The sequence below is a fragment of the Amborella trichopoda genome, chromosome 10, assembly GCF_054954075.1.
Source record: "Amborella trichopoda isolate Santa Cruz 75 chromosome 10, AtrichopodaSantaCruz75HAP2 v2.0, whole genome shotgun sequence".
Classification (NCBI taxonomy): Eukaryota; Viridiplantae; Streptophyta; class Magnoliopsida; order Amborellales; family Amborellaceae; genus Amborella; species Amborella trichopoda.
The window spans coordinates 34,282,249-34,305,543 of NC_142345.1; the positions used below are offsets into that span (position 1 = coordinate 34,282,249).

At 35.9% G+C, this 23,295-nt stretch overlaps 1 protein-coding gene and 1 long non-coding RNA gene across 3 annotated transcripts; one reads left to right on the forward strand and one right to left on the reverse strand.

Annotated features, from left to right (window-relative positions):
* The first annotated feature begins 72 nt into the window (after positions 1-72).
* LOC110008324 (uncharacterized) lies at positions 73-8,992 on the forward strand. 2 transcript variants are annotated; one of them, XR_016042640.1, is made up of 3 exons: positions 73-671; positions 7,907-8,117; positions 8,208-8,992. It is a non-coding gene; the product is annotated as an uncharacterized LOC110008324 (long non-coding RNA). The 2 variants fall into 2 exon arrangements; XR_016042639.1 differs by having other exon boundaries at positions 286-671; positions 7,828-8,117.
* A 4,816-nt stretch (positions 8,993-13,808) lies between these two features.
* On the reverse strand, positions 13,809-17,807 carry LOC18446640 (cytochrome b561 and DOMON domain-containing protein At5g47530). Its single transcript, XM_006856751.4, has 3 exons — positions 16,692-17,807; positions 14,576-14,830; positions 13,809-14,389 (listed from the first exon to the last, which is right to left on the reverse strand). Exons 1-3 carry the CDS (start codon positions 17,310-17,312, stop codon positions 14,072-14,074), a joined length of 1,194 nt encoding a protein of 397 aa, XP_006856813.1. The 5' UTR covers positions 17,313-17,807; the 3' UTR covers positions 13,809-14,071.
* Positions 17,808-23,295: the final 5,488 nt, after the last annotated feature.

Sequence of the window (23,295 nt, forward strand, 5' to 3'; positions counted from 1 at the left end):
GGGTTAAAGTGACTTGGATTCGGCCTCAACTTTGGGTTTAAGTCATTTGGGTCCGAACTCAGGTCTAAAATTAAATTAAGAAAATTAGTTTTTTGTATGTATTGTATAATATATATTTTTTATTTATTTTATGTGTTGTATGCTCGATCGGGTTGACCCCCAAAGGCCGGGTAGACCTAGACCCGTTTAGGTCTACTCGACCCGATTGCCATCCCTATGCCTGATTCCCATCGTTTTGGGTCACAAATCCACCCGATATGGACCGGTGGTCACACAGGCAAATTCAATTGTAAAGATGCTGATCAAATTTATTAAGGGTACGTTTTACAATTGGAACTAGAGCAGTTGGGCATCCCAAATTCTAACCCACATATTTGGGTTAATATTTTTTTTAAGATGCAAGAAGCCCGCCATCCTCAAAAATTGGGATTGTGCCTCTCCCACCCTCCCCATGGAAAACGAAGCTTAAGGAGCGTAGATCACATGCCGCTTGAAAGTTTTTTCTTGTCACTTCACATGTGCAACCTCTCTTGTTTATTTTGTTTTCCCTTTCTTCCCTCTCCAACTTCACCCATTTAGTCAAGTGTCTCTATTCGCCTCTTTTCCCCTTCTCCAATGTCTTTGATCTCACAGCGAAAAACCAGTGATTTGAGGGTTTTAAAGCATTTCAGGTATGGATCTCAAGCTTGCCTCATGACCTATTTCTATATTTTTACACAGTTTTGATGTCTACTTTCGTGCTTTTTTATTTACTTTACCGTTTTGTCTCTGCAAAATTTAGGTCAATCTCTTACTCTCTCGTCCATTATTCATTTCTTTATTAATTGTCGTTACCTCTAGGAGCAATCCAGGTTCATCAGGTCCATTAACCTTTTTTTGGTAGAATTTCTCTTATTTACCATCTCTCTTATATACTATTCATGGTGAATTTTCTTTCTTCTCTATTCATGCACGCACGATAAATTTTTTATCCGTCGTGAATATACCACTACTGGGTCTTCTATGCGCTGATTCATTAGCCCAATCGTCAAAGAACTTTGTGTACCTTTTCAACCACAAAATAAGAGTAAAAGGAGTATATATATTGTTTTTTTTTTTTTTTTCAAGTCTCTCTTATCGTTTTGTTTATTTCTTTCTCTCACCTCAAACCCTAATGAGTTGTATCGGCAGCCGTACTGACAAATAATGGGTTACCTCTTGGCCTTAATTCGTTGGGTATTTTTCATCCCATCTTCATCTTTATCTACTGTAGATCTTTAGCCCAATCAACTTTTTTTTATCCACGATCAGGTTCCAGAAAGCTTTCGTAAGTAATTTACAGATCTCTTATGCTCAACTGTTTCAGCGTGCTGCTCTGTAAATAGTAGTTTGTTGACATAACCAAATTTGGCTAAAAAGAATATAAAATAAATTGGTTGTGTGGCTATGTTTGCATAAAACTCAACTTTACCACTTGTCTTTTGACTTTCTTACGGGAGGGTTTTTTTTTTTTTTCCTCCCTCGACCTTCTTTACTCTCTCTCTACATTTCATATAACAATAAAACCAAGTGCCCATAGGCTACTGTTTTGATCCTATTTTTTTTCATTTGATTAGAGATTGCAAATTGATAAAACTTGTTTTTGCTAGTTGGTAACACGATATTCAGTTGACTTAGCATATATATCTTAACTTGCTATTATACAGTGATATTAATAAAAACGATGGAAGGATAATTTATTATTCTAAGGTAGACTTCTATGTTAGAGAGAAACAATCACTCTAAACATATATCGCATCTTTGAATACATATTGTGCTATTCTGTTGCCTTATATATTGTTGAAATTTCTATTAAAAAAAGAAAAGAAAAAAAAGGAGAGACGAAGCGTCACAGAAGATAGAAGACTTATTTTGTTCATTATTATTATTATTATTATTATTGCTCATATTTGATTGCAATTAATGCATTTACTACCTTGGTGTGATATAAAATTTGATTTGTCTTCTAATGTGAAACACATACTTGATATTTGCTCTTTTATTGTAAGGCCTCAAACACCCTTGACATTGCTCATGTGCCCCAAATAAATAAAATAAAAGGGGATTGTATATTATCTTTGATATGGTGAGCCTTGTATAATTATAGGAAGTCTAAACTGGGGTAACACAATCTGATAATGGGGTAAGGCAATCTTGTTGTGCTGAATGATGGTACCATGGTCGGGGTCGGGGTTTTCATTTGGAAGAACTTGAAGTGCATTTGTAAATGGGACATATAAGTGTGATTATTCTTTGTAATGATCTTTCTATGGTATCTTGTTCTATTGAATCTTTGGAATGGTTGATATATGATATCTAAATTTCATAGGCATGGAGACCCAACCTTCAACTATGCCTCCAACTTCAACACCTAAGAGTAGTTCCCAAAAAAATTCTCAGTAGAGTACTACTCGAGAACTTTCTTTCATTCAATTTATGGTAGAGGTCAAAAAGAATAGAGAAACTAATAGCCAACATAAGATTGGGAAGAAAAAGGGACCTCCTGTGGGCTTCCAGCAAAAAAACTGTGATAAGATGAGTGTTGGGTGATTGCTTTGTGGGGTCCAACCCCATAAGGAGTGAAAAGAAAAAAACAAAAGGACCCAACAAAATAAGAAAGGGTTAGAGAGAGAGCGAGAGAACATAGATTGTGTTTTAAAAAGACAAAACAAAAAGCGTTTTTTTTTTGAGACACTCTTTGCAAGCAAAGATAGGGTTCTTTGAAGGCTTTTGGAGAGAAGAGAGTGCATGTTTGTAGCAAGATTTCCATCACCATTCTCAGGCCATCCAAATGCCATTTTTGCTATCTCTCACGCCCAACACTCGGTTGGAAAACCGGAGCAGTTGGTGTGCTTTCTAGTTGTATCTTTAAGCCATTGGAAGACCATTTTTTTTGGGACTTTTTGAGGTGGAAAAAAGATGATCTTGTTGGTGCTTGTGAGGTAACTTTGTATCTTCTCTAAGTTATTGTTGTTCTCTCATTTGATTGTAAGCCTCAAGTTTTGGGCAAAAACTTGAGAAGAAACTATATTGTAACCTTGATTTATTCTTAATGGATTCCTCTCTCGGATTTATCCCTTGGTTTTTCCCTTCACATTGAAAGGTTTTCCACTTTAAATCTTGTGTTGTGATTGTGCTTGGTGGAACTTTCCTTTCATTTTTTTTGTGATTTGTGATTTCTTTTTTTGTAGGCACTTAGCAAATTGCCCATTTTCAGTATTTGAATAAACATACATTATTGCTATGTTTTTACCTTTGATTCACACATAAAAGGGAATGGCATTGCATCCCAACAACTGGTATCAGAGCATTTGCACATCAAATGTTTGTTTTTATTCGTGTGTGAATCAAAGATGGATGCAAATACCTTTACACGGATGATTAGTTTGAATAGGGGTAATTGGTCAATTTGGAAGGCCAAGATGGAAGACCTTATTTATTATAGAGACCTCTATTTGCCAATTGAGGGGATAGAGAAGAGGCCGGAAACCATCACCGATGATGATTGGAAGTTAGACCGGAAAGCAATGGCTTGCATCTGACAATGGTTGGATGATATTGTGTTCCACCATGTATCAACAAAAACTAATGTAATGTCCTTGTGGAAGAAATAAAATGATTTGTATGAGAAAAAGACAGCCGAAAATAAGGCATTTTTAATTAGAAAACTTGTAAACTTAAAGTTTAAGGAGAACAGATTGGTTGCGGAGCACTTGAATGAAACACAAACCATTGTAAATCAGTTGGCGGCTATGAAAATGGTGCTAGATGATGAGTTGCAAGCATTGTTATTATTGAGCTCATTACTTGACACTTGGGAGACGCTCGTTGTATCCCTTAGCAACTCGGCATCCGATGGGATTGTTACCATGAGCCAAGTTATAAGTAGTTTGTTGAATGAAGCGATGAGAAGAAAATCTTCAAATTCCTCCCACTCACACGCATTAGTCACTGAAGAATGGGAGAGACCGAAGAATAGAGAAAATCATAATTGAAACAAATCAAAAGGGAGATCCAAGTCGAGAAAAGGAGTGACGTGTTACTATTGCAATAAGCCCAAACATATGGAGAAGGAGTGTCGGAAATTCAAAAGAAATCAAAAAGAAGGAAAATGTGGTGATGGAAATAAAGAACATCAGGAAACCATTGCAGTTGCCTCCGATGACATTATAATATTCTTGACGTGTGGTGAAGGTTGTGTTAGTGCAGCATGTGATGATTCAAATTGGGTGATTGATTCACGAGCATCATTCAATGCTAATTCATACAGAGATTTCTTTACCATGTACAAGTCGAGAGACTTTGGTTCGATAAGGATGAGAAATAATAAAGTATCTAAAATTGTTGGAATGAGTGATGTTTGCATTACTACCAATACTGGCTACAAGTTGGTCCTCAAGGATATGAAATATGTTCCAGACGTTAGATTGAATCTCATATCAACAGGAATGCTTGATGATGAAGGGTATGAGTCACAGTTTGGCAATGGAGTGTTGAAGTTGAAAAAAGACTATCTTGTTGTGGCAAGAAGCAAGAAAAGCTGCTCTCTCTACAAGACTGAACAACTGTCCAAAGGAGAGGTGAACACTGCCCTTGAAGTATCTTTATCTGCCTTGTAGCATCAACGACTTGGTCACATGAGTGAGAAAGGTTTGGAGATTCTGACGAAGAGAAATTCTTTTCCAAGTCTAAAAGGTATGTCCTTAACTCCTTGTGATCATTGTTTAGTAGGAAAACATCATAGAGTTTCCTTTTCACATGCTAAAACTAAACGGGATACTGAAATACTTGATTTTATTTACTCCGATGTATGTGGCCCTATGACTGTGAAAACTCTTGGTGGTGCTTTGTATTTTGTCACTTTCATTGATAATGCATCCATGAAAGTTTGGAGTTTTGCCATGAAGAGCAAAGACCAAGTATTTGAATTTTTCAAAAGTTTCATATCATAGTTGAAAGACAAACATCAAAGTCCTTGAAATGCCTTTACACAGATAATGGTGGAGAGTAAACCTCAAAGAAGTTTGAGGACTATTGTGCCAAACATGACATACGACATGAGAAGACTGTTCTTTCCACACTGCAACATAATGGTGTTGTAGAAAGAATGAATCGTACTATAATGGATAAGGTTAGAAGCATGCTTTCCTCAGCTAAGTTAGCAAATGAGTTTTGGGGTGAAGTTATGAATACGACATGCTACTTGATAAATCTATCTCATTTGGCTTCATTGGAAGGGGATGTGTCATAAAGAGTGTGGACCGGCAAGGATGTATCCTACTCACACTTGAGAGTCTTTGGATGTATGGCTTTCATACATGTACCTAAAGAGCATCGAAGTAAGTTACATGACAAAGCAACCCAATGTGTATTTCTGGGTTATGAAGATGATGAATTTGGGTACAGGTTGTGGGATCCCAAGGCTAAGAAGCTGCATAGAAGCCGAGATGTGATCTTTCGTGAAAACCAAACACTTTTCGATTTTGATAAGGAGGAACTGCCAAAGAGGCTTGTAGATGAGCTACTAGAAGCACAAGCCCTTTTACCCATACATAATGATGATGGGCAGCAAGTTCAAGATGAAGATGGCCAAGTTTGAGGTGGCGAGACTCCTCAAAATGATGATGTACATGATGATGTTGAGCAGGGGGAGCAGCCTCCTCAAGAAGAATGACCTATGGTGAGAAGGTCACAAAGGGAACGAAAAACCTAAACAAAATATCCATCATTATAGTATGTTACACTCACTGAAAATGGTGAACCATAAAGTTTTAAAGAAGCTATGGTACATAAGCAAAATTAACAATGGAAGAAAGTCATGCAAGAAGAACTTGAGTCCTTGCATAAGAATAAAGCCTATGAGCTTATTGAGCTACCAAAAGGACGAAAAGCTTTGAAGAATAAGTGAGTATTTAGGTTGAAAATTGAAGATGACAAGAAGAAAATGAGGTACAAGGTAAGGCTGGTTGTCAAGGGATTCGGGCATAAAAAGGGTGTTGATTTTGATGAAATCTTTTCTCCCGTTGTGACGATGACTTCTATTCGCACCATCCTAGGCCTACCGGCTAGTCAAGACTTGGAGATTGAGCAGTTAGATGTCAAGACAACTTTCTTGCATGGAGATCTAAAGGAAGAAATATATATGGAATAACCAGAAGGTTTCCTAGTGAAGGGCAAGGAGCACATGTTATGCAAGTTAAAGAAGAGCTTGTATGGATTGAAGCAAGCTCCACGGCTGGTACAAAAAATTTGACTATTTAATGATGAGTCATGGTTTACGAGAACCACTATAGACCACTGTGTTTACCTTAGAAAGTATTCTAATCTTCGTTTATTATTCTCATGTTATATGTTGATGATATGCTTATCGTTAGTCAAGATGCTAATTTGATTGACAGGTTGAAGAAAGAATTGAACAATGTTTTTGACATGAAGGACTTAGGGGCTGCAAAACAAATTTTGGGCATGACAATCAAGCGTGATAGGAAGAACAAAAAGTTGTGGCAAATTCAAGAAAGGTACATTGAGAAGGTACTTGAAAGATTCAACATGAAGTATACCAAGCCAATCGATACACCATTAGCTAGACACTTCAAGTTGAGTTTCAAGTTATCTCTAACCAGCAGTGAAGAGAAGAAAGAAATGGAGAAGATCCCCTATACTTCAGCCATAGGAAGTTTGATGTACTCTATATTGTGCACAGTGCCTGATATAGCACATGCCACCGGCGTAGTTAGCAGATACTTGGTAAATTTAGGCAAACAACATTGGGAAGCTGTAAAATAGATTCTAAGGTATCTAAGAAGCGCATCTAAAGTTTGTCTATGTTTTGGAAACTCATCACCTTTGGTGGAAGGCTACTTCGGGTTACATGTTTACGTTTACAGGAGGAGCAATTTCTTGGCAATCAAAGGTGCAAAAATGTGTTGCACTCTCGATTACAGAGGCAGAGTATATTGCTGCCACAGAAGCCTGTAAGGAGATGCTATGGTTGAAAAGTTTTCTTATGGAGTTGGGTTTGAAGTAAAAGGAGTATGTAGTTAGATGTGACAGTCAAAGCGCTATTGATCTGAGCAAGAATGCTGCATTCCACTTTAGAACCAAACACATTGAGGTGTGGTACCATTGGATTCGACATGTCTTAGAAAATAGGTTCATGAAGATTTACAAAATACATACCGACCAGAATCTGTTAGACATGATGACGAAGACACAGAGCTTTGGCAGGCATAGGTGCCATGTGAGCATCCAGTATGGGGGAGCCCTCCTCATGGGTCTGGAGGGGGAGTTTGTTGGGTGATTACCTTGTGGGATCCAGCCTCATAAAGGAGTGAAAAGAAAAACAAAAAACCAACAAAATAAGAAAGGGTTAGAGAGAGAGAGAGAGAACGTAGAGGGTGTTTTAAAAAGATAAAACAAAAAGGGTTTTGTTTTGGAGACACTCAGCTGAAAAACCGGAATAGTTGGTGTGCCTTTCGGTGGTATCTCCAAGCCATTGGAAGACCAATTTTTTTTGGCCTTTTTGAGGTGGGAAAGAGATGATCTTGTTGGTGCTTATGAGGTAATTTTATATCTTCTCTAAGTTATTGTTGTTCTCTCATTTGATTGTAAGCCTCAAGTTTTGGGCAAAAACTTGAGAAGAAACTATATTGTAACCCTGATTTGTTTTTAGTGGATTCCTCTTTCGAATTTGTCCTGTGGTTTTTCCCTCACATTGAAGGGTTTTCCACATTAAATCTTGTGTTGTGATTGTGCTTGGTGGAACTTTCTTTTCATTTTTTTTGTGATTTGTGATTTCTATTTTTGTAGGCACTCAGCAAATTGCCCATTTTCAGTATTTGCATAAACATATACTGTGGCTATGTTCTTACCTTTGATTCATACATAGAAGGGAAGGACATTGCTTCGCAACAATGAATGCTAAGATGGTGGCCTTGTATGGTGAATCATTCGACCGTGAGAGAATGGAAAACAAGCACAAATTGATTAGAAAAATGTACTCTGAGCTGAAGAAAATGATCCGGTCAACTGGCTTTGGAAGGGATCCACTGAGAGGTATGGTGACGGCAGAGAATGAACTTTAGGATCAATATATAAAGGTTAGTTTATTGTATCACTGGTATCCTTTTATAGAAGTTAATCTTTTAGATAGTTAGAATTCTTAGTTGTACATGTTTGTAACTTCGCAGGATTACCCATGGGCTGGCAAGTTTAGAGGTAAGAGTGCTCATGATGTTAACGAGCTGGACAAAATATTTGGAGACATTGTTATTGATGGGAGGCATTGTGAGACTTTGGTTGACAGAGGCACCGATGATAATGCACCTCCCTATGAATTGAATGATTCACTAATAGAGTCTCCTCACTTAGATACTAGTGATGAGGATAACGATATATCCACCCCAAGCAATGCTCGTAGAACATCATCGAGGCAATATAAGAGGCCCCGCCCTTATACTCCCTCTGAGGTGTCTCAAAAGAAAAGGCAAAGCACTCTTACTGAACAAGTGGCTCAAGTTTAACTAAATTGATGGAAACTATGACAGAGATGATGAGTCTCCGAGCTCCCATTCGACCTGAGATAAAGATGAAGAAATGCATGGATATTGTTGACGAGCTATATGAGAAAGGGGAGGTAGGCTTAGAAGCCATCTTGAAGGCTACCAGTATTTTCCAAAGTACATCTAAAGTTCATATGTTCCTAGCCTTGCCGTCTGAGTGCCGAGGGGCGTTTTAAGAGGAGGAGATGAAACAAATGGCAAATTAATATTTTGGTGTGAAGTTTTTTTTTGGGTTTATTTTATTTTATTTTATTTGGACTCATAAAAGTTTACTTTTGGCAGTCTAAGCACTCATTTTTTTTTTGTCTTGACCTATATATGAATGGATGAACGAACTTCATGCCTTGGAGTAGTTTTCCTATTGATGTAACGAGACCTTCTTCTTTTAATGAAAATACTTAACGTTATGCTTATGTGTGGTGTATATGTATATGTAATTCTATACGGTGAAAATATGACATTACCATTTTGTTTTTTCATTTGTATAAAATGTTATATTATCTATTTGATGACAAATGATTGACTAATGTGTTTATATTTTTGTATTTCTAGAATGTAAAATTTTCCTCTTTGAACTTATATATGTCCTCTCAACTTTAATTTTCAATTATAGATGATATGGATCATTTCGAGCGGCTTAGATTCAATGCAATGCTATGTGGTTTATATGTCGTGTGTTGTGTGACCTTTTGATACTACAATGCATATTTAATGAGGAAGAGAGTTCACGTTGCTCCATTCACAGGGTCAGAGTTTGTTGCCTATATGTTAGAGGGACATGAGCAGAATTGCTTTGATCTATTGCATATGGAACGTCTGCATTCATTGAACTTTGTAGGCTTTTAAGAGACAGAAGCACACTGCAAAATACTAGATTTGTGTCAAGTAGCGATATTCATAAGTACTGTTACACATGACAAATGTAATAGGATGACACAAATTCGTTTCCAGCACTCTGGGCAAACTATTAGTTATCATTTCAATAAAGTACTGAGGGTTGTTTTGGCTATAGGAAAAATATTTTTATGGCCTCCAAGGACAGAAACACCAGCTCACATAGCTGGTAACGAAAGATATGACCCATATTTCAAGGTAACTAATAGTATTCACTTTTTAAAATTCATTGCAAAATTGGTAGCACTAATTTTAACAAAAAAATCTTCATTACAACAGCTAAAAAATTCATTGCATTTTCTATCAGGATTGCCTAGGCGCAATTGATGGAACTCAATCCCAGCGTGGGTTAAGAGCCACATGCATAGACGATTTCGGAATAGGAAAGGTGTATTATCCCAAAATACGATGGCTGTAGTGGGCTTCGATTTGCAATTCCAGTATATACTTGCAAGACATGAAGGATCTGCATCGGACTCCAAGATCTTATACGATGCTTTGGAAAGAGAGACCGGTCGATTAACAATGCCTCTCAATTTTGTAGGTCTTATTTATAACATGATAGTAGTTAAGTAACTGACCATGTTTGTCCAACTTGTGCAGGAAAATACTATCTTGTGGATGGGGGCTATCCAACCATGTGGGGTTTCCTTGCTCCCTACAGATTGGTTCGCTACCATATAAGTAATTTTAAGATCGGCAATGGGGCACCTCATGACGCCAAAGAATTTTCTAATAAAGTCCATTCATCTCTAAGGGATGTTGTTGAGCGAACTTTTGGTTTATGGAAAGCATTCTTTCCAATGCTAAAGAAGCAATTTCATTATCCATTCAACACAGAAGTCAAAATAGTAATTTCAACGGCTGTTTTGCACAACTTTATCACGATGATGAGAGGAGTGGATGGTGTGCTTGAGCTGCAATTTCGAGAACGAATTTTTGAGATCATAACCAATGAGGTAGATGACGGTGATCCAGTAGCAACTCAAAGTATTATTGAGGACCATGTCTAAGGAGTACAATTGCGAGATGAAATCCCAATTGTGGCACAACCATGTGAATCGTTAAAAAAAAAAAATCATATACCAATAAAAGTCTCTCATTATCTTTGTATACTTGATGTTCACAACAACGCCCGACGGCGGCGAGCCATGGCACGACTCTTTGACCGCGATGCCAAGCACCTTCGAATGGGAACATAGTCGATCAGAGGTAGAGATTGGAGTATGCCACTGACCACTCTCTCTCACAAACCACCGGTGGTTACCGACTTATGGGACGATGCGGTCGAAAATTCGCAAACAAGGGGAGAGATTTAGAAAATGATTTTGGAATAGGGAACTAGGGCTAAATTATACTAAATAAAATAAAATCCAAAGAAAAAATAAAAAATGATGAACTTACTTGAAACCAGGCCCACAGTCATGACACCCGGAGTTGGTGGTCTGGCTTAGATTTGAGATTGTGCACCGACCTCTTTGGCCTCTTAGAGTTTGCCATTTGGGATTGAATAGTGTTAAGATTTAGTGGGTGCTAACTTAGACTTGAACTGGATATCAAGCCTAGGGTCCATGGGTGTAACCAAGAGTCTTTTGATTTGATCGGCTTGGTGGTATTTATTGGCTTAGGATAAGGTTTCAGAGGTTCAAAGTAGGCTCAAAGATCTATGAGAAGGGAAATTGGGGTTAGTAACTTTAGGGTTTCCAAAGATTCAGGGTTCAGTGCGTAGAGTAGTAGGGCTTCACCTAATTCTCTACACTCCGGGCCCCTATACCGTATAGCTAAGGGTTTATATTTATAGGCTAGAACCTAGATAACGGCTCTTGCAAGTGGCGACTCAATCTGGGCCGTAGATCTCTTGCGAAACACAGTATTATGCATGCGTAAATAGCTGTTACACAGACATAGTGGACCCCACAATTTTGGCAGTTTCATGCCACGTGCCCTGTTATGTCTGTTGGGATGTTTTCAATTTATAAATGGGTTCTTAGTGGGGAGAATTTTAGGGTTGTGGTTAGGGATTGGTCTAGGAAAGGTTTAGGCCTATACTCTAAGTTTTTCGAAGTCTTGGCTACCTGGAACTCCTTCAGTCGGTAATGGCTTGTCTACACTTGAGAACCATATATTGGTGATATGGGACCTTCATAGCGTATTTGATTAATGGTTAGTGACAAAATATTTTGTAGAATAGTTAACCATGAAATTTGGGATATTCAATCTAAATGTTCGTCGTAATTTGGAATATATGATGCAGAAAATTAATATTGATATTAACAAATGAAGCAAATCTTGCCTCATACATTAACCCAAGCTTTCATGTATGTCTCTAAGTCCTTAAAAATCCAATTTGATGCGTATAACATTAATTTATAAGTTGAATTGACACTAAGAATTGTATTTCGTATGCAAGGAGCTTGGATAAAAGAGGTTTTTTGGATATAATTAATTAGGAAACATAAATAATTATACAATGAATCATTATAAAACCATTTAGTAACGTACAAATCCATTCTTCTTGCTTGATCTATTTTGGATGACCTATTAGATTTTTGTTAAAAAATCAATATTACTTCAAAATACAAATTCTTCTATGTACGGATTAAATTGGTTAACTATCAGGTCTCCAGGTTTGATAACTTCTAGGTGGTACCAAACATAGGTTTCCAGGCTCCCTCTAAATTTCAGACAACTTACCAAACACAATACCTTTCAGTACTAGGAGCCAGAACATCTAGCTTCACAGGGAGAAGTAACTTCCAAATTCTAGATAACAACCAACTTCCAGTTGTCAAACAGGCCCTAAGTGTTGTCGGTCAAGTGAAATTTTTTTTCTTAGTGAAGAGATATATGAAGGCATCCATTAAACATACATACTATTTTCTAATATGTATCTCAATTGGTGAATTCCAGATCTGAAGTTTGGGGCCTTTACACAAATGAAATTGTTCCCTATTAGAGCTTGCTTCCTTTTCTGGTATTGGGGTGACATTCAATCCCCCAACAATTTATTTCCCATCCATGATTCATACAAATATTTAGTACCCAACAACTTATTTCCCACCCATAATTCATACAAATTTTGCCCATTTTTGTTCAACCACTCTTACCTTTCAGTATCCTTGCAGATTACATTCTCTAAACCTACTCTAGGTTGACATGTGGTCAAATGGTACTTTGGTTTTAGCCTATAAAGCTAATATCATGAGCTTCACATTTCAGCCTCAGTATTGCTTCTTTAAGATACTTATTTCATGCCTAATTAGTAAATAAGCTCCCCATAAGGTAACAGTTAATAATCAGTCTTGTGCTCTTTGTTCTAGAGATGTGAAAAAGTTTCATGAGGTACTCAGCCAATTGAAGTAACTTTTGGAGAGAGTAACAAAAATAACTCTCAAGGCTTGTTTGTTTAAGGGACTGCTGGGTTGTTTTTACTGGATTTCTTTCTGGGAAAGTGTTAGCCATATGGCTGTTGTGAAGTACTTCCCAGCTTTTAATATAAAAACATAAAAATTTTGCAGCTCCAATTATTTGGCTGGGAAAATTCTCTCATTACGAAATCGAGTTCTCAAGTTGATGGAGAGCTCTTCCAGGTAAACAACCTTTCCCATGGCCCGGAAAAGCGCTTTCACACGATGAAACATACCCTTAGGTGCCAATCTTTTAGCTTAGGGGGGTGAGGTTTTGTATAAGGTTGCCTCTAGTAAGGTGCGCCTATAAAATTTACTTAGAGATCTCGTTTCGGCATCGAAAACTTTAGATGGTTTCAAAATCTTTTTTTATTCTAAGTTATAAAAAATTTAAAAATTTAAAAATGATACAAATAAAAAACACTTAAAATTTTTGAAAATAGACCATCTGGATAACTTGTTACAAAATACTTATTTTTTGGACTTTAGAATTCTTTCTTTTTTTTTCCTTATGTCCATTCATCTCAAGATCGAGATGATCAATTGGAGGGTTCTTCTATGCTGGAACACTTTCCATTGTAAGATTTTTAACGTGCACCTTACTTCAACAGTAGAAGGTTACAAACTTATATAAACTTTTTCCTTTAGCTTGTATTCCATTGGCGTATGGCTCTGGTTTTTCGATGGAAAATGAGCACAAAGAGTAATCAATTTCCTATATTGACTAAGCCCTTCTATTTTTTCCTATTTTGACTATGCCCTTCTTTTTCACTGTTTTTATTTTTGACTATTTCTTGGTTTACCATGAATTAAAAAAGGGAATGAACCCTAGTCTGGTTTGCATTCACCACAGAGTTTCATACCCATAAGTTTAGGTTTCTCTGAACTTTAGTCACTGAAAAGCTATAAATATTGGCAAGTTCAAGGGTAAAAGGAAGAGTGCTCTCTAATGGAATAAATGTCCTCAAATAAACATATGTAACATGTGGAAAACATATATCAAAACCAAAAAAGGAAAGAAATGAACCCAAGCAAGGGCTGCTACAAAAAAACTCACTCTAAAAAGAATATCTCCTAATCTACCATCTCAGCTTCCACCATCCTAGCACAGCCCCAAAAGAACCACAGAGGCTCGTCACAATGGGAAGCAAATTCACATCTACAAAGCCATAACATCTCTGTCTCTCTCTCTCAGACCACCTGGTGTTGGCTACCTTGCCCGTTAACTGTGTGCGATCCATGCTGGAACTTCTCAGAGGAAGTCCTCGGCTTGCGTTTCAAGACGACGATCCATGTGATAACCTCAAGAAGAACAGCCACAGCACCTAATGCAATAATAACTCCAATGTATGCATTCTTCCATGTCTTCTTGGGTTGTAGGATATCGAATCCCTGGAAGATGTTAATGATGCTCAGGATGATAACTGTGTACCCAACAGAGTGGTGGTACACATTCCAGTAAAATCGGTATTTGTGATCCTTTTGTGGCCTCAGGAGCAATGCAAACACCTGAAGAGGTTAAACCAGGCTTAGCATTTTGATTAAACAATTACAGATAAAAATTACAGGAAATTTACAACTTGCTTTTTTCAGTGTGTGGATATCAGTGGTTTAATTTCTGATCCTGTAAAAATACCTTCCACTGAAGATATCAAGAACAAGAAATTCAAATTGTGCAATCAAATGAGAAACTACCTGCAGGGTTCCAAGACAGAAGAGAGCAATTCCGATGTTTCGGTGTGGGTTTTGTACTATGCCGACAGATTCACTCCCGAGCTTGAGACCGGTACCCCAACCAGCAACACCCACAATGTATGCAGAGGTTTGGCAGGCAACGTGGAGATAGAACCAAATTGGATCAGCTGACTTGAAAACCCTCATGTATCTTGCGATAATGGCACCCATAGGCATCAAAATGCCCCAGCTTATGGCATTTAGCACTCCATGGGTCTGAAATTTTAAAAAAATTTACCATTCTTGTCAGTCGAATCGATATCCATTTGTAGCTAGAAATCTAACTTCCGAGAAACCAAGTGACATATGTTTAGTGGGAAAAGAAAGATTCAGGGCATCACTGAAACAATTTGAAATGGAAATTTGACTGTAATCCAATCCTTGAGAAAAACCAGGCTTCCAATCCTTATAGGAAGACCAGTATTGATTTTCATAAGAGAGGGACGAGAAGCTAGTTTCATCTGAACAGTTAATCAAAAACCAAAATCCAGTCGATGTGGTTGGTTTCCTTTGATTAATCACCAATGGTGGGAACTCTGAATTGCAGTTGCAGTTTTTAAGAACTCACCTAGGGCTAGTTACTCGGCCTTGCCCAAAGGCAAGTTAGTCAGGATGAGTCCGAGTGGACTCGGCCGAGTACTTTACAGGCCAAACGCCATAGAGAAAAGTATAGAAAAAACCTTACCCAAAAAAATATAGAAAAAACAGATTTAAAATAAATGTGATTTATAAATGGAGATACTTTTAAAAACATAAAAAATAAAATATAAAAATGGGATTATGGTAAAATAAAAATAATAAATAAATAAATAACCTGACCAATTTCACCAATGAAATCCATAATTTCAAATTTTATATAGAAAATTCAAACAATCCCATATTTTTTTTCTTTCTGGTAAGTTTTTTAATACTCTGTATGTACTCCAAGTTGTATATACAACTTGAGGCAACAGGGGAGCTCGGGAGAGTACGAGTCCAAGTAGACTCCATCGAGTCCCATAACACTGGTAAATTGCTAACCTAATTCTGAGATAAAAATAAAAGCAGGAAAATACGTATACCCTCTCGAAAATTATTATCCCAAAGAACCCCCACTCCTACAAAAAGCCCCTAGAATCCTCAAGTTAAAAAAAAAAAAACAGAAGAAAAGAAAGGATGTTTACCACCGGTGATGAAGAAAGCGAAAGAGGATAAGTTTTTCTGCAATTTAGATAACAGGGTGTTTAATGAAAAAAGATGAATAAATTATGTAATTTGGACAATGAAAATAATAAGAAGTAATTATTATTTAATTTAGGAGGTTTCATGAAATATTTTATAGGATCAGGAGATAATTTGGGATTACAATGGTAGAGGGGCGTTTATATCCTTTTCATGATAAAAAATAAGACAAGACATAGGAATCTTATTTAGTTTAAGAATATAGAGGAACAATTATATATTGATCACTCCAAATCAAAATTTCTATTTTTAGACACCCACTTTAAAAACAAAAAAAAAGCCACAATAGAAAGAAGAAGAAAACCAGGATATTATAGCTCTCCAGAACAGATAAACAACCATGACTTCCCAAATCAAGTTCAGTTTAAAAAAGCAGAGTCAGAAATTCACGAGACTACAGCAATAGTTTCATGAAAGACCAGTTAATCAGGCCTGATTTCCACTTCCTAAAGTTGATTTTTTTTTTTTGGGTTAAGAACACCATAAACAAAGATCAATTTACCATTTTCAAAACCCAAATAAGAAAACAATTAAATCATAATTTTTTTCATCTGAGAAAGAGAGATTGATAGAGAGAGAGAAATAATTGTATGTTTGAATATCTAAGAAGTTAATAAAACTAATAGTGCAATTAATATAGTTGATTTTTCTTAAGAAATGTGAATTCAAACCTCAGCTTAAAAAATTCAGTTCTGTGCAAATCTACAGACAAAGGGCAGATGATTTTGAGAGGAGAGATAGAGAGAGAGAGGCTAAATTCCCAAAACAGAATTCAAGAAAAGGAAATCAAGAAGATTTCAGTGAAGAAGATAGATGGAGAGAGGGAATTCCTAGAGATAGAAAGAGCAGGGCTTACGTTTCTCCTCTTTATCCTTGAATCCCCGCTTGTTGCCGTTCCTGCCCCTGTTGCAAAATTTATCGACCCCTTCGAATTACGATTCGCAGTGGAAGTTGTTGAATGACTTTGGGCAATTATCCCCGAAACCGAGCTCCCTGCTTGCCAGACGTGGTTAATACTCCCTGAAGAAGGCAACGCGATGCTTGCGAAGATCGTAATCTCTCCATTCGAAGCCTCTGCCGACAAATTCGAAACATCGAAACTCAAAGTTTGATTCTCAATAGTTGGATTGTAATTGTTCCTCCCTATAGGACAAGTATAAGCGACTGCAGTTCCATCTTGTTGCATGACACCGAACAAAGTTTGAGCACCTAGCATTCCTGAACCAAGAGGGTTAAGGGCCCAAGCCACCCATCCATTAGAACCAGCAGGCGGGGCTTTATAGGCTATGTCCACTGAATTATTCGCAGAGTGGTAATTCCAATGGAGATAGGAGCTCAACGGAGAGAGATCATTGCATGATTGGTAGACCCTGTTATTAGTGAAAGTTTGACTTCGACATGTTTGTGCAGAGGTGGGGGTGAGTATAGAGCAGGCTAGAGAGAGAAACAGGAGGGAAACGAAGATGGGTTTTGCCATTGTTCGGTTCCTGAAGCTACTTCAGAGTAGAAAGAAAGAAGGATAGAGAGTATAAAGAAGGATAGAGAGAGAGAGAGCTCTGCAGAGGTTTCAGGAGCAGAGAACAATGGTGAGGCGATTTGGTGTGTGAGGATTTGTATTTGTAGGGATGGAATAGAGAGAGAGGTTTGGGTTTGTTGACTGGTCAGGTTAGGAAGCTTCTTCAATGGAGGAAACTAGAGTGAGAAAGCCAGACTTTGTCCTTCAAGTAAGGAGATGAGTTTGTCTTGAATGTAGAGAGAGAAAGCGTGTTGGCCCGGTTCGCGCGAGTCCTTCTGGGCGACTTCTTGGATCAAACGATCGGCTGTGCGGCTAAATTTTCTAAATATTTCAAAATAAAAGCACATAAAAGTAACGAAATTTTTTTTTAAAAAAAGATCTTATTTATTTATTTTTTATTGAGAAAATGACAAAATGGGAAATGTTTCTATAGTTGCCCTTCCGCAATATATCTATGTTTTCTCTACCACCCAGCCGATAGATAAGAGCTACCATTTGATTTTAGATTCGATGTCTCAGTATTTTATTTTTAGCTTTTTTTATACAAATTGTATGAATATGAAATTTGGTGCATGCCATATTCTCATTGCAGTGCACCTATAAAAAATATTAAAAATAATTTTTAGATAAATTATAATAACCAAAATACCCCTTGAAACTTTCAAAAGTATTTTGGTCATTTAATTTTATTGAAAATATTTTTTAAATATTTTTAGCTAGTACGAGTTTAATAGAGGATTGGATGTCTAAAATTTGATGTCAAAATAGTTTATAGAAAAAAATAAAAATAAAAATAAAATAGTATGGACACATGACATTGTGATTGAGGCAATCTTAGCCCTCCATTCATAATGAACGATTAAATAAGGGGAAATATATAAGTTTTATGTTGTAGGGGAAGCATAGAAAGGTTGCCCATGAGAAATTACATAGGTTAACGAAAAAAAAAGAAGAGTGGCAGGAGAGAGAGAGAGGGCATAAAACTTATATATTTTCCCTTATCCAACCGTCCATTATGAATGAAGGGCTAAGATTGCCTCAATCACAATGTCACGTCTCTACATTATTTTACTTTTAATTTTTTTCTCCAAACTATTTTAATACCAAAATTTTTAAGTCCAATCCTCTATTAAACTCGCACTAGAGAAAAATATATAAAAAAATATTTTCAATAAAATAAAGTAACCAAAATACCGCTAAAACCTTCAAGGGGTATTTTGGTCATTATATTTTATCAAAAATTTATTTTTAATATTTTTTATAGGTGCGCCCCAACGAGAAAATGACACGTATGAAATTTCATATTCATACAATTTGTATAAAAACAACTAAAAATAAAATACTTTGAGATGTAGGATCTAAGATTAAATGGTGAGTGACTCTCTTGATCAAAATTGGACGGCTGGATGGTAGGGGAAGCATAAATTTTTTATGCAGTAGGGGAAGCTTAGAAACCTTTCTCGGAGAGAGATAGAAAAAAAGTAAGGGAGAATTAGGAAGAAGCTAGTTTAGCCAAAGCATCAGCAACACTATTTTGAAATTTTTTGTTAATAAAAAAATTCTTTACTACTTAATCAAAATAAGAACCTTTTAAAAACATTAAACAAAAAAGATAGAAGATTTACTACCCCTATGGATTTGAGTTGTGATGTGATCGCTACCTTCCAACATGTTTATAGAGAAGGGAATGAGATGGCTGATGCCTTGGCTAAGAAAGCAGGTTTGTTGCAAGACCTGATCATTTCGGATGTGTTATTAATGTAACTGCATTGTAATTCTATTTGATCAATAAACTTATGGAACATTTTCAAAAAAACAAAAAAGATAAAGTAACTTGGATTTTCTTTAATTGGGAAAGATTTTTCAAACTATAAAATCTTGAAAAATATTATAGAGATAAATATAAAATACCTCATTATTTCTCCAAGGAAAAAGTTTTTATAGAGTTAAGGATTTAAACAATCAAATTAGAGCATACTTCAAAAAAATTCACTAGAAGAAGTTTTGATGCCCAAATATCATTAAATTGAGCATCTCGACATAAAGATGCATGAAAAAGATTTCAAGTTTTGAAAATAGTGTATCTTGTAACGTATTTTTGGACCGTCAATTTTTAAGATTTTTATCTGTTTGACCTACACTTTTTTAATCTTTGAAATTTGTAATTAAGGATGAAATTATATTTTAAGGCTATCACAAAGACTTTCAATATTGAAACCACATTTCTCGACTCTATTTAAAGGTGCGCTTTAGTTTGACTGTTTAGAGCCTCGGCTCTATACAAACCGCACCCTTGGACCTATTTTTCAAACTACAAAAATCTTAGAAAAATATTCTATAATTTGGCCCAAGGAACCTATTTGTCACTCAGTCAACTTTGATGATGACTAAGGGGTTTTTGATATTTAAATAAAAAATTTAGAAATTATTTTTGTAAGCGTTTTTTTCTCATTTGTTTTTCCAACAGGTATTGCAAATAGCTCAGGTTAATTACTACATAATTGACGCCAAAGAAAGTCTATCATAAATTCGTAATTAAATGGAATATATCAATACAAAGATGGTATTTTATGATTTAATATTAAGAATGCTCTTCTGCCTAAGTTGGTGATTCTCGCCCACTAAGAATAAACAAAGCTGGAAAATTTATCTTCTTCGTCCATTGCCTTTTCTTTTTCTAAACAATAACATTAAATCATGTGAAATAAGTTTCAAGACAATTATATTCAATTACTTTTTGACCCATAACCTTTTTTATTTATTGCGGTTGAGGTGTAGTTTGTATAAGGTGTCAACTTTAAATAATCAAAATATTTAAATAAAAAATTTTGAAATTATTTTTGTAAGTGTTTTTTTCTCATTTGTTTTTCCAACAGGTATTGCAAATATCTCAGGTTAATTACTACATAATTGACGCTAACGAAAGTCTATCATAAATTCGTAATTAAATGGAATATATCAATTCAAACATGGTATTTTATGATTTAATATTAAGAATGCTCTTCTGCCTAAATTGGTGATTCTCGCCCACCAAGAATAAACAAAGATGGAAAATTTATCTTCTTCGTCCCTTGCCTTTTCTTTTTCTAAACAATAACATTAAATCATGTGAAATAAGTTTCAAGACAATTATATTCAATTATTTTGGACCCATAACCTTTTTTATTTATTGCGGTTGAGGTGTAGTTTGTATAAGTTGTCAACTTTAAATAATCAAAATAGCCGCACCTCAAAATCTTGCTGAAAGGTGTTATTCTGGTACCATAAATCTTTTCTATGGTTTAAAAAATATATTATTACCCTCAAATTAAGACATATAAAGCTTTAAAAATGGTATAGATCAAACATATCTAAAAATATTTAAATTTATTGAAAAAGACTATTGAGATAATAAGTTACACCTTTTTAGGAGTTGAAATCTTTTTTATTTTTATTTTTTTCCTCATATTCATATATCTCAAGGTCAAGCGGATCAATTGTAGCACTTTCCGTTATTAGAGCAACCTTTTCAAGTGGATTTTTGAGGTGCACGTTACGTCTACCGTATAAAGTTAACACCTTATATAAACTATTCTATGCTATTAAGGAAAAAAAATATGGATGCAATTTTTATAAGGCCTAGTCTCTATGAAAACAAGTAATGCCTCACCCTGAATCTTTGTCCAGAAAGCACTTTGGACATCGGAAATCTTGATGATGGCTCCAACACATACTATGAAATTTAAAGATAAAAAAATAGTACGGAACTTGTAGATCATTGAACACTTAGTTTAAGGGCAAAAATGAATGTAAGGGTGAAAATGAATGGTCTAGATAATATGTTACAATAGACATTATTTTTAGGGTTTGAAATCCTAATTTTTTTCACATCAATGGTCAAGATCGAGATGATGGATTTAAAGGTTTTTTAACACCAAAACTATACTTTTCAATGAGTTTTGAGGTGAGATTGTACTTATCTTGATAGGCTTTTCAACCCTATCAATTTTTTTTCTAAGTTTATTCACGGTTGTAGTTTTACTTAATGCACCATTATTTTATTTGGACACTATAGATTTTGCACTTTCTTAAATAATTCGCCACTTTTTGAAATTATTTAAAAAAGATATAGTAAATCTACATCATTTCAAATAAAATAGAGGGTGTAAAATATCACAACCTTACTTCTACTAGTAAGGTCGTTACCTTATATAAATCACACCCTTTTATTAAAAGAAAATAAATATGAGTTTGACTCTGTATCTTCTCCATGGCTCTTTTTCTCCTCAAATTTTTCTCTAATCTTCCTAAAAAAAGTTTAAATAAGTTGCAACTTTACTTGCAAAAGTAAGGTTACAAGAATTTGTACCTTATAATTTATTTGAACAGTCTAGATTTGACACTGTCTTAAAAGAGATATTGTCTTTAAAAACATACCACTTTTTGAACGTGTTAAAAGAAATCAAATCTATGCAGTCCTATTTACCCAAAAAAAAAAAAAAATCTATATTGTCCAATTAAAATAGACAATGTTGAACACTGCGACCTTATTTTTACCAGCAAGGTTGCCTCCTTATATAAACTGCAACTAGGGGTGGCAAAGGGTTAAGTCCGGCTGGACCGGGACCTAGATCCAGACCCAAATGTATTTGGATCTAGGTTTTGGACCCGGACCCGACTCGTCAGGTCTAAAAGTTGGACCCATACCCGTACCCTTCGGGTCCCAGATCTGATCAGGTCTATTGTCACCCTTACTATGAGTCTCCTTTTTTGTAGCTTACAATGGTGAACAATAGAGAACTGATTTTTGAGGGGTGGGCAATTCGAGAGAGAGAGACATTCGATAATCCAGAGAGAGAGCTATGTCTCCAAGAAATTGAGATAGGGAGAATTGTAGAGAGGGAGGATGGTAATGGGCTTTGGCCATTTGGGGAACTAGGGGAAGACAAAAATTATTGAAACAATTTTAGGATTGGGGCTTTGGCTTTTGGGTAAACTAAAAATTCGGGTCTAGGTACCCACTGAGTCGGGTACAGTAGGACTCGTACCTGAACTTGAGACTATTCTGGTATCCTTTATTAGATCTGGACCCTACCTGCGAGTCCAAAACTTGGACCAATACCCGGACTTGTATCGGGTATACCCGATGAGTGTCGGTCGCGTCCGGGTCCGGGTCCATATACTTCTATATATCTATCTCTAAGCACATCCAATAGCTTAGTCTTTATATTCAAGTCCAAGCAATTTTTAGATTTTTCTCCCAAAGTGGGAAGGTAGGACTTCTAGTCTTAAATATCAATAATTTCATATATCTCATCTTAAATCTATATTACTTAATTTTAAAACAAAAGGTTTATAATTCAAAATCCTAATTTTTTTTTTTATAAATAGATGGTATAAGTCATAATTTTTAGAATAGGATTGAAATTTATTTTATCATGACATAAACTAGTTAAAACTATGAATAGAAAAAAGTAATCACAAGAACTTCATATATGCCATTAGCAATTACTTTAAATGCATTCATATGTTCTAGAACATGAGGTGCTTGATCCAGTCCATTGACCCAGGATACAGTAAAAGAGTTTGTCATAATATATATATATATGTTTGTTTTTTTTTTTTCTAGGGTTGGTAAGCGGTGGGATTAGAACCCTAAGACGACGGCATGAATGTATTTTGGAAATGGTCAAGGATATTTATGGTCATTTTTTCTCGTAGAAAATTTAGGGTCATTTTTTCCTTGTAGAAAATGCAAAGACGCAAAGAGAGTAGGTGCGAATGTTTCCGTCGTGGAAGTCAAAGATTAAACCAAACTCACTACTTCTTGCCACGTGGCACCTATCGTGACGTTAAAAACGCGTAAGCATTAGGGCGGCCGCCCGTCCTAGACATATGTCGTCTTCTTATTATTCTACTTGATACGTGGCACTTGAATAATTCCCGTGTAATGCCTAATTTTGTC

What these genes read in the sequence shown, in the direction of transcription:
- LOC18446640 (XM_006856751.4), bottom strand. Translation starts at nt 17,312, where the DNA reads ATGGCAAAACCCATCTTCGTTTCCCTCCTGTTTCTCTCTCTAGCCTGC. An exon ending in CAAGGATAAAGAGGAGAAAC is followed by an intron (nt 14,831 to 16,691) that starts GTAAGCCCTGCT and finishes TTAAAATTTCAG; the next exon opens with ACCCATGGAGTGCTAAATGC. An exon ending in TCTGTCTTGGAACCCTGCAG is followed by an intron (nt 14,390 to 14,575) that starts GTAGTTTCTCAT and finishes TAACCTCTTCAG; the next exon opens with GTGTTTGCATTGCTCCTGAG.